General features: G+C 35.3%; 2 protein-coding genes across 17 annotated transcripts; one reads left to right on the plus strand and one right to left on the minus strand.

The window, feature by feature from the left end:
• Positions 1-2,215: 2,215 nt before the first annotated feature.
• Positions 2,216-3,648, plus strand: LOC142169431 (mitogen-activated protein kinase kinase kinase 20-like). The gene has a single exon (XM_075230687.1). The coding sequence runs from the start codon at positions 2,362-2,364 to the stop codon at positions 3,331-3,333; it is 972 nt and encodes a 323-aa protein (XP_075086788.1). The 5' UTR covers positions 2,216-2,361; the 3' UTR covers positions 3,334-3,648.
• A 126-nt stretch (positions 3,649-3,774) lies between these two features.
• Positions 3,775-8,870, minus strand: LOC107830689 (protease Do-like 5, chloroplastic). 16 transcript variants are annotated; one of them, XR_012699186.1, is made up of 10 exons: positions 8,707-8,825; positions 8,513-8,625; positions 7,986-8,072; positions 7,154-7,262; positions 6,702-6,764; positions 6,505-6,594; positions 6,025-6,088; positions 5,429-5,939; positions 5,052-5,113; positions 3,775-4,104 (listed from the first exon to the last, which is right to left on the minus strand). XR_012699186.1 is itself a non-coding variant. In XM_075230690.1 (9 exons), exons 4-9 carry the CDS (start codon positions 7,172-7,174, stop codon positions 4,042-4,044), a joined length of 381 nt encoding a protein of 126 aa, XP_075086791.1. In that variant the 5' UTR covers positions 7,175-7,262; positions 7,986-8,072; positions 8,513-8,625; positions 8,788-8,870; the 3' UTR covers positions 3,775-4,041. The 16 variants fall into 16 exon arrangements, 11 of the variants coding, with proteins under 11 accessions (XP_075086791.1, XP_075086790.1, XP_075086798.1 ...); XR_012699185.1 differs by having other exon boundaries at positions 5,425-5,939; XR_012699184.1 differs by having other exon boundaries at positions 5,260-5,939.
• Between the last annotated feature and the right edge of the window lie 2,640 nt (positions 8,871-11,510).

Consider the following 11,510-nt stretch of genomic DNA (forward strand, 5'->3'; position numbering starts at 1 on the left):
TTATTATTTGATTAATATAATTATTTCTCATATTTCTTAATTATGGAATCGTTTGGGTCAATCCTATATTTTAGTAGAATGTAAATTGGAGATGAAAAGGAAACTTTATTAAACGTAAAATCTTAATGAGTTTTAAATCCTAGATGTTAGGAATTTAACTTAATTCAAATAAGAAAAAGTTTAATAGCTAAAATTTTAATTTATTTCAAAATCCTAAAATTGCAATTTTATTTAATGTGAAATATGTTTTCAAAGGGTAAAAAAGCAAAAGATATTTTGATAGGGGCATCATGTTTTTAATATAGTATAGATACGTGATTTTTAAAAATAATTTTCTATTTTCTGATTAGTAAGCAAAAAGTTGTCCCAAGAGTATTTACATATAATTTAGGACAAACTATAGAGAGCGGGGCGGGGAGATGGGTGGGTGGGCCAGGGGATGGGGGTTGGTGTTGGGATCGAGGCTAGGAGATGGGGTGTCAAGATCAGTGGTAGGGGGACATGGCCATAGTCGCGGTCAGGTTGGGAGTGGGGAAGGCAAGGTCAAGCGATAGGGGTTTGCGGTATGCAATGTGGTGGTGGTTTGGGGTAGGGGTGTGTTCGGGTCAGTGCATGAGGTGGGGGAGGTCAGGGTCGGGGTTAAGGGTAGGGCGCCTAGTAAGAGGGTGTGAGTCAGGGTCAGGGTCCGGGGGGAGGGGGGTCGAGGTTAGGGCTTAAGTCTGGTTTTGAGGAATATGAGTCCACATGAAAAATATTTTTTCAAACATTTAAGTTGACATTCTCCTTTTAAGCTCTTTTGAATATTCTTTATCTACGAGCAAAATTAACAATAGGCGATCTTCTTTATTAGTAGTACCTTCCATCTTTGTTGGTGCTAGAACAAAAAAGGATTTAAAATTGGGATAAGGGCCAAATATACTTTTCGGATATTATATATATTTAATCTCAGTTATACTATTCGGATAAATTATCCATGCCGTTATACTATTCAGCCAAAATTTACCCCTATTATCAGCAAACTTTTAAAAATTACCCCTCCGTCCGTTAGGTGGCCCAGAATCTCCCAAATTATTTTAATTAAGTCGCATATTCTTCTTCTTGATCCACTATTTTTGAAGTAATTGGCATTTACCTATTTTTTTAATTGAAAACAATAAGAGAAAGAAATATTAAAATAGTACAACGGTTAGTAAATAAAGTATAATAAATTAAAGAATCTAAATTAGGTAGCTTGTCTAAATTCCAAAAGTATTTACATTACCCCACTTTAATGAATTCGTTGCACCAAAGGTATGTAGACTTTGCAAGCATTAGTGATAGAAGTTGAAGTTCCTTGGAGACTTTACATTGTCGAATTCAACTTTGTTTTAATCATATGCTTACACATTGTGCACTCCTAAGCTAGTCAATCGAACTCTAAATAAACCAGACAATAACAAAATATGTTCGAATATTCATCTACATACATGATGATCAACTGCATATAATACACAATAAATAGACCCACTGAATTCTACCGTGTGTATATGATTGAAAATTAAATAAAAATTTGAACCAATTTCAAACCCATTATCACAGAAAGAGAAGTGGATGCATTGGTAATTAAAAATATCCATGAATAATTTGTACAATGTAGTACCTTTAGTATTTACATCAATTGTTTTTCTGAAAATAATGGAGCAAGAAGAATAAAAAGTAATTTAAATAAAAGAAAATTGGGAGATTTTGGATTACTTAACAGATCAAGGAGTAATTTTTAAAAACTTATTGATCGTAAGAGTAAATTTGACTGGATAGTATAACGGTAGCGATAAATTTAGCCGAATAGTATAACGAATATTAAGTGCAGACAATATTGGAAAGTGGACGATTTCCCTTTAAAAATTTGTAACAAAAACTATACTAGTGGAAACTAAAGGACTTCCCTTTTAGTATGTTTTAAGCATATATAATAGTTTTGACGAAAAAGGACCTTTTTAATTTAATACTAGAAAATAAGATTTTATCATGACATAAAGTTTTGATTGACTTTTATCTAAACAAAATATTTGTGTTTTCGAGAAGAAAAAAGGGAAATTTCTATGTAAAGAGTCACATCAATAGACCACACGACTTACCAATGTGTCATATTTCGGACTTGAGTTGGGTAAGTGTGTATATATATTTCATATCTGATAAAAAAATAGCTTCTCTTTAGTTTGTCGAGTCTTCTTCTTCAAAAAAATCCAGAGAGTCATTCAGTCATCAAGAAAGCCATATTCAGTCATCAAGAAAGTGATTCATTCATCAAGAAAGCCATATTCATTCATCAAGAAAGTGATTCATTCATCAAGAAATTAAGCCTAAAAGAAAAATTGAAGGATGGATAATCAAGAAAGCGAAAAGATGTTGCATTGGAAGAAACACTATGTTGTTGGTACCGGTTTCTATGGAAGCTCGGTATATTTTGCTTCACCAATGGGGGATCCCTCTTACTTCTCTTCTCCCCCATTTGCTGCAGTTAAATCGTCTGAATTTCAATACTCTTCTCCTCTGAGAAAGGAAGGGAAGATTTTGCAAGAGCTTAGGGGCTGTCCCTACATTCTTCATTGCTTTGGTGAGGACGAAAGCCTTGAAAATGGCAAAAGTACCTATAATCTGCTGCTTGAATTTGCACAAGGGGGGACACTTAGAGATTTATTGAATTCAAAGGTGGGAAAGAAAATTTCTGAAGAAGAGGCAGCCTATTACACTTACCAAATTTTAATGGCCATTTTTCACATTCATAGCAAAGGTTATATTCATTGTGATATAAACCCCCAAAACATTCTTGTCTTTCCTAATGCTGTAATTCATGCTAATGGAGTAAATAATAGATTGAAGTTGGCGGATTTCGGTTCAGCACAAAGGAAAGGAGAAAAAACTTGCCTAAAAAGCAGTATGTATCTTGGAGAGAGTCTCTGTTATGTCTCCCCTGAGTTTATAGAGAAGGGAAATTTTCAACCAGTCAGCGATATTTGGTCCTTGGGCTGCATTCTTTGTGAGATGATCAGTGGAACCATGGTTTGGTCTGAAGCCGAAGCCAAAGGAAAAGAGGATGGATTAGAATTGCATATTGTTTGCAAGCATCCGAAAATCCCAAAAGATGTTTCTGCTATTGCGATGGATTTCATAAAGAAATGCCTTGAAAAAAAGCATGAAAGAAGATGTACAGCAGAAGATTTGATTAAGCACCCCTTCGTACAAAATTTTCTTGATGCTTCGACTGACTGGATTTCAAAGAGGGACATGTTCACCGCACACAGTCGTGACACTCTTGGTAGCCATTTCATACCATTCAAGCTTTTCCCCTAAAGTTGAATTACAGATGTGTATTAGTTCGTTATTAGCGGTAGAGTTCGTTAAAAGTAGAGGAATACGTATAATTCATATTAGCTTTGATAGTTGTGGCCTGATCTATGGCCTTCTTACTGATACTAAACCACAGTATTAGCTTTGATAGTTGTGGCCTGATGTATGGCCTTCTTACTGATAATAAACCATATTAGCTTTGTGTGGACCAACTGTAAATGGCTCAGGAGGATCAAGCTAGTTGCAAATTGTCTTGAAATGCAGCAACTATATGTTAGATTGGTTATTGTTTTGTCTACTTTGTAGTATATGTTACATGATTGCAGGAACTTCACATGTGTTTCATTTACTGCTTACATGAATCACTCAGTGATCTAAGGTGGGAGCATGGTCGTAATTATCTGGTCTTAAGAAAGTTATTTTCTTTCTACACCCTCTCAATTGTGCATTTACCACTTCTGAATTGTGACACATGAGCAGCTTGTGACTGCAAATTTTTCTTCCAAAGAGCATTGCTATAAAAAAAAATTTCCAAAGGAAAGAAGTCAAGAACCAAATAAAATACATATATGGACTAAACACCACAAGGATTGCAGTTAACAACATGGTCTTTCTCCAGCTCCAAGAAAAGCCTTTTTTTTTACTAGTGCAGAAGTAGCTTTTTGATGTCAGATGTTCATTATCTGTCTATGTATGTTGTTCCATAAACGATCATGGTCCGTACAACTGTGTCAATTGGTATGGAAAAGTTAACCCCTGAGGACATACCGGAGCCTGCAGCATGTTTGAAATCTAAAAGCAATTAGAAAGAAATTCACTCAGATTTCATCTTTTCCTAATAGTAAGTTTCTCCGTATATAAGATATTCATGAGGACCAGAGGTATTAAACTCCTGGAGGCAGCAAGAAAAGTAATACATAGTTCATTTAAGATCAAGTAACTGAAATGACTAGAAGATGGTCAAATATCTGGTACAGGTTAACGGATTCAATATCCAACTCTACAGCATCAAACAAGTTTGAACTCTAATTTCTTTCAGATCATGCAATTTCGCAGTAGGTGACAGAAGGTTCTTTGGATGAATCATAAAATGATGGCAATCTACATAATAACCAAGAGCCACCAGGGAGAAAGGAGTGAACTACAGCTTTTGTAATATAAATAGGGTCTAACTTTGTGATTAGGCTTTATCAGGGAAATTTGATATTTTGATTAGATTTAATCTTATCCTGTTTTGTCACCTAGTTTGGAACTGATCTATAATTTAATCCCTTTAGCATTTAATCTTTGTTTGAAAAGTTGGATTTTTATCAAGATTTTACTATATTATTGATTTCTATTAACTTCTCTTGAATTCCCATGGAAATATGTTAAATATGGCTAATTGCTAGGGGAGGGATCAGGGAATCAGATCCTATGGGCCCCAAAATTCTAACAGCTAGTATATTGGCTTAGGATACTGTTAATACGTTTGATGATTCCACTTCGAGGAAAAATTAAGCAGTTATCACTTTAAAATTTGGAATCAACATATAGCAGAAGAATTAACAAGTTCTGTGTAAAGAAGCAACAGGCTATTAATATAGTCAGCATGCAACGAACCAGATGAATCAAACAACAGGCTATTGATATAGTCAGCACTCCGTCATTTCATTAAGTTGTGGGCTTCAATATCCACATCAATTAATTTCTAGAAACAACAAAAGCAATGAACTTTTTACCGCTGCGGGTGAGGTTGCCTTACTTAAACCAATTACACGACCAGATGAACCACCTGAATTCCCTGCATAAGGTAGTAAGTATAGGTCAAAACTAAGTTTCCCATAGATGCATAACCTGATGAATAATGAGTTTTAGACAAGGAAAAGTAATCTATTTTGACCATCTTCAGCGATTAGAAATTGAATCAAACCAGCATTCTGCCCTGACCTCATGCTCAAGTAAACCACATTATTTAACTGGCTCTGCTCTTTTTGCCTTCTAAACAATGTCTTACGTCCTATCCAAACAGTGCATTGTGCAGAGGTGACCATAGTGCTATTCACTAAACTTTTCTCGCAACCAGTAAATCTCTTATATGGGAAAAATGGTTACCAACATTAATGGCAGCCTCTGATTGAATAGGTCCTTTAATGGCGGCTCCATTTGGTGCCGTATTTCCCTGCCTAATCCACTAACTACCTGTAATATTTGAAATAATCAGATAAACTACAATAATATCCATTTCCCCCCATGATTATGCTTCTTCTATCTTTTTTTTCCTTTCCCATTGCACGGAGAAACACGAGCAAATCAGTTTAACAACTTAATCAGTTTTAAGATTTTGCTTCCCTTTTGGCTAGGCCTAAGCTGACTTTCTTGGGAGTTGATAGTATATAGCATTATGAGTTGAACAAAATATTTCCCTTATTTATATCAGATGACATTACATACAGCAAAAGCAATGAGTTGACCTTTTATAGAAAAGGAAACATTTTACATCCTAAGAGGAAATGAAGATTACAAGTTCTCTACTGAGTAGGTTTAGCAGAAATGCATGAAAAATAAATGCTAGAAAGGCTTTTCCCTGGGAATGAAACCATAGAATGAGTCTCCACATGGAAATCTTTCTGAAGTATAAATAAATTGTAGATAAGTATTATCCCTGTTTTCAAATCCATAGGGATTTCCAATGGCAAAGCAATTTTGACCTACCTACATGTAAGCCATGGGAGGTACCAGCAGAGACTGGTTTTATTTCATCACCTTCAACGTCAATCTGCAGTTGAATATTAGACAACTAAAACCAGGGGACTCTTCAATCCAATCAGCATGTTTAGATATCGAAAGTTGTTAGACAACTTTATTCTGCACATCATTTTTTCATGTTTAGTATCCTATAACGTTTTTAGCTACTTGCTTAAGATTTGTATCTAAATGATCCAAACAAACGTTTTTAGCTACTTTTTGTCGACTATCACTATGAACAAAATTACTATCACTTGAATTTTGCAGCTAGTCAAATAGTGTCATATAAAATAGAACGGAAGGAGTTAGGTAATGTCATCTGTGTCATAGTTTTCTTCGACCATGAAATTTGGGTAAATAGAATTGTCTTTATAAAGATGATCAAAATAGATATTAAATAAGAATAGCAATTGGCAACCATATTATGGAACAGTTATGATTTAACACCTTGAGAAAAGCCATATCATATGCTGGATCAACACCTACGATCTTCGCTCCCTTAGCTATGCTTTCTCCTTTAGCATTCACTAAAGAAACCTGAATAGAAACCTTTAAAATTAGAATGACTTGAAATGGAGCAGTGCGGTTCAATATCCAGATAGGAACAGAAAACAAAGGGATAAAACACCAGGAATGCAGAAAACCTTACAATGCTGCAGTCCACTTTGATCAGTAGCTAATTTAGCAATGACATGGTAATCGGTAACCTGCGATAAATTCAAAATAATCATGCCCCATTCTCAGAGAACTGTTTGATTTCAGAATTATAGGTACATTATATTTGATCAATACTGAGACAAATTTATAGCAAACTCTGAAGCAAGATTTGAGGCAGGGTTAGAAATTTAGACGAGAGAACTGAATTTCAAGTGTGAAAATTTTGGCGGCCGTAAGAAAGTAAAAACCATTGGAATCTTAAATACAAGTCTAACACATTTGACTTTCTTGAGAAGAGGCATTTAAATTTCTTGATATAAGCAGCAGGAGAATTAATCCAATTAAGATGGAAAATTGAAGATATTCATTGCATATTTGTAATCCTTAAAGTTGAAAAATCATCCAATGTGACCAAACTTATCCCAAATGAAGCCCGAACCTGTCCCTTCAACTGTTGCATTCTCGTCGTTGGCTAGCACCGTAGTAGAGCCATTGAAGCCTTTAGCCAACTCAAGGTCCTTAATGAAAACAACAGAAGGGGGAGTTTCCTGCATTTGCATCATTAGTTCTGTTACAGCATTTCGAACTGATAAACTTACGAGTCAACAAACATGATAAGACAAAGATGATGCGTTGATGCTTTCATCTTACTGTTGCTGTGAAGATTTCTTATGATTTATTCATGACCTGATTAAGAAACATTTAAATTTTCTTTTAGGTCTGATTTATGTCCTTCTTAGTGATGTTATACCATATTAGCGTTGTGTGGAGCAACATACCAATTCAAATGGCTTAGAAGGAACTTATTGTTCAAGACAGCTGTCTACTTAGATGTCCAATACTGTTAAATTGTCTTGAAATACTTGATAGTTACCATTGTTAACAGATAATTAGTTAATGCTTATCAAGAAATTTGACTGTAATTACTTAATAAGTGACATGATCGTGTGCATAGAACTTAATCTCAAAAGTACTTCACTCTTCACATTACAAAATAGTTCTTAGCACTAATCAAACTGTTCCTGATTTCTATTCTAATAAAGCGTAATGGTTATTTGTCACTTGTTTAATATCATTTCAACAGGAAATTGTTTTTGAGAAATACAAAAGGAGCACCAAATTGGCAACAACAATTCATTGTTGAATTTATCTTCATTTCCGTCATACTTAAGTCAATTACTACTAATACACAACACCCAATAAGAAAAACAAATTATTAGTGTTTTCTTAATTCTTTCTTTTTCATTTATTTACTGGAGTGCGAAATTTACCTCAAAGAGCTGAACTACTATCAATTCTTCTTCTTCTTCTTCTTCTTCTTCTACTTCTTCTTGGCAGAGTGATTAGATGTCTTAACACTGTTCAAATTAACACTTTGATATGATTTTTTCTCCATCAAACTTTTTGACCATTACTTTAATATTTTCTTCCAAAATCACTAATACAATGTATAAACCAAATTAATATCTTAACTTCCATTCCCACTCAAAAAGTGTCTATAATATAATATAGAATGGAAGGATTAGTTAATATCATATTTGTCATAGTTTACTTCCACTGACCAATATATAAAATCTTTTTGATGGAGAAATTAGAATTGTCAGTATAAAGCTGACCAGTATAGAGAATAAATTAGTAACAAAATGACAATTGGCAACAACAATAAGTAATAGGTTGATTTAACAGCTTAAGAACAGCCAGATCATATGCTGGATCAACACCTACGATCTTCGCTTCCTTAGCTACGCTTTCTACCAAATGGTTCTGCTATTAAATTAATTAGAACTAATAAGCTTACCAATTATATTACTATAGATGATAAGACAAAAAATGATGCTTTGAAGTCTTTGTCTTGCTGAAGTTCAAAGAGCTGAACAACTCTTATCTTCATCTTGCTTAAGTTCATAAACTCTGAAATTAAAGCACAGTAGCAGAGTTAGACGAATAAACAAAAGAGGAAACAAAGAGAAGACGTAACAATTAAAGCTTTACATATTGGGTTTGCGAATTTGTTGAAGAAACAGAAGGAGGGGGAATTTGAGGTTGATGGGATTGCAAATGAGGGGAGGATACCTCCAAAGACGACCACATGGGTAGTGATGTATTAAAACCAGACCAGATAATGTTAGACTACGTGTCACAACTGATACTTTTAGCGCCATCATTCTTTCTTTCAATTAATGACGGCCTATTCTAAAAGTTTTATTTATTTATTTTGGGGTGTATTGAAAAAATTAATATGTATGAACGTGTGTTGCATGTTAATAATGACACATGATGATTTAAATATTTATTTTATTAAAAAATAATAATATTTAATTAATGAGAGAAATTTTATGTATAATAATACAACAATCATCTAAATGCCGAAAAATATTACTCCCTCCATTTCAATTTATGTGAACACATTTGACTGGGCACAAAATTTAAGAAAAGAGAGAAGACTTTTGAATTTGTAGTGTAAAATGAGACATATATTTTTGGTGGCTATAAATTATTGCATAAAGGTAAATTGTTTCCAAATAAGGAAAGAAGTTATTCTTTTTAGTACGGACTAAAAAGAAAATATATTCACATAAATTGAAACAGAGGGAGTATTACATTAGCATAATACATGAATTTAAAATAAAATGACACCATCAAAACTTACACAAATGAAATTTTTTATCATGTTAGTTAGATAATTATTGTAACGACCCGCCGGTCATTTTGAGAATTAGCGTCCCGTTCAACGGCTTAAGGTCTCGAACAATTTCGTATGGTGATTTTGGACTTAGGCGTACATCCAGATTTGGAAGCCCGTAGGATAATTCGGCGCATTTTGGCGAAAATTGGAAAGTTGAAGTTTTGGAAGGTTGAGAGGTTTGACCGAGGGTTAAACCTTGTTGATAACGGGTTCCGATTTTGATTCCGTAATTGGAGCATGTTCATTATGTCATTTATGACATGTGTGCAAATTTTGAAGCCATCCGGATTGATTTGATACGTTTTGGAACGCATTTTGTAAGTTGGAAGATTTGAAAATTTATAAGTTCGATTCGAGGTGCAATTCATAATTTCGACGTTGTTGCATGTGATTTGAAGCCTCGAGTAGGTTCGTGTTTTGTTACGGGACATATTGGTATATTCGGACGGGATCCCGAGTGGTTCAGATGAGTTTCAGACGGGTTTCAGATTGTTTTGGAGATTTTGTTAAGGCTGGTTTGGCAGTCACTGATGCTGTAATGACTCAACTAGTCGTTTTACTTTCTAGATCCCCGTTCCCCTAATAAGACTCCCAGCATGTGCTTTTACTGTTTTATGACTTGCGAGGATAGTTAATTCGGGTTTGGAAGGGTTCGGGTTAAAATCAGAACACATGGTTCCTTATTATTGTCTTAAGAGGGTTAAGTTTGACTTGGATCAACATTTTCAGTAAATGACCTCAGAACAGGGATTTGACAGTCCCTATAGGTTCGCATGATAATTTTGGACTTGGGCGTATGTTCAGATCAGGTTTCAGATGACCTGGGAGCGTTTCAGCGCATAAAGTTGAAAGTTGGCGCATTGAAGGTTTTAGAGTTCTTTAAATTTGGGTTGAAGTTGGTTTTAGTGTTAGCGAGGTCCGTTTTGGATTCAGAGCCTTGGTTTGAGACTTGCACGTAAAATTTGGTGTCGTTCCGAGTAGTCTAAGTATGATTCGGCGCGTTCGAAGCAAGTTGAAAACTTGAAGTTCATAATTTGATTCAATTTGGTTTTGGGGTATGATTCTTGGTTTCATTGTTGTTTTATGCAGTTCGAGAGTTCGAGCAGGTCCGTATCTTGTTTATGGGCTTGTTGGTGCATTTGGATGGGGTCCCGAGTGGCTCGGGTGTGTTTTGGACCGCCCGAAGTTAAGTTGAAAACACTTGAATTTTTTGTTCTGGTTTCCTTCTTCGTGAACGCGGAGAAGCAATCGCGTTCGCGATGAAGGAATGGGTATGGGTGGAATATTGCACTATGAGTTCGAGAGATGGAGACCGCGTTCGCGGAGCTTTGGGCCACTGGCCTTCGCGTTCGCGAAGTGGGAGGCCAGTTGGGAAGGGGGTTTGTCGTTGGTCTTTGTGTTCGCTAGGCAGCAATCGCGTTCGCGATGGGCAGTCCAGCTAAGCCTTCGCGTTCGCATGGGCTTTCCCCCCGTTTGCAAAGGGTATATTCGGATGCCCAATCGAGATCGCGTATAAGGGCCACTGGGTAGAAACATTTTTAAAATGAGACTTAGACCCATTTTTCTCATCTTCTCACTTGTGTGGTTCGAATTTTGGAGCTTCTGTACACCCAATGTAAGTTTAATACATAGATTGTGGGTAGATTTTAACATGTAAAATTGTGAAAATTATGGGTTTAGTTGAAAAACCTAAGTTTTGATAAAAAATGGGATTTAACCACGAAAATGATTATAGAATTGGGAGAAAATTATATATGTGAGTTATTGAGGTTATGGGCAACAATTATCTTCAAATATTTTCGGAATCTGGGTACGTGGGCCCGAGGGTGAATTTTAAGAATCTTTCAATTTGGGTTGGGTAAGTACTTTAATAACTAAACTATTAACTTTTGAGTGTATATTGATTATTTTATATAACATTTGTCTAGCTTCAGATTTGTTCGACACCAAATTGGGTCCTTAGAGTAAATTTGTCGCCGAAAAATAAGCTTTGAGACGAGGTAAGTCTCTTGCCTAACCTTGTAAGAGGGAATTTACCCCATAGGTGATTTAAATTGCTATTTGATTCTAACTGTGGGGGCTACGTATGCACGAGGTGGCGAGAGTCCGT

This window comes from Nicotiana tabacum, chromosome 15 (assembly GCF_000715075.1).
Source record: "Nicotiana tabacum cultivar K326 chromosome 15, ASM71507v2, whole genome shotgun sequence".
Lineage (NCBI taxonomy): Eukaryota > Viridiplantae > Streptophyta > Magnoliopsida > Solanales > Solanaceae > Nicotiana > Nicotiana tabacum.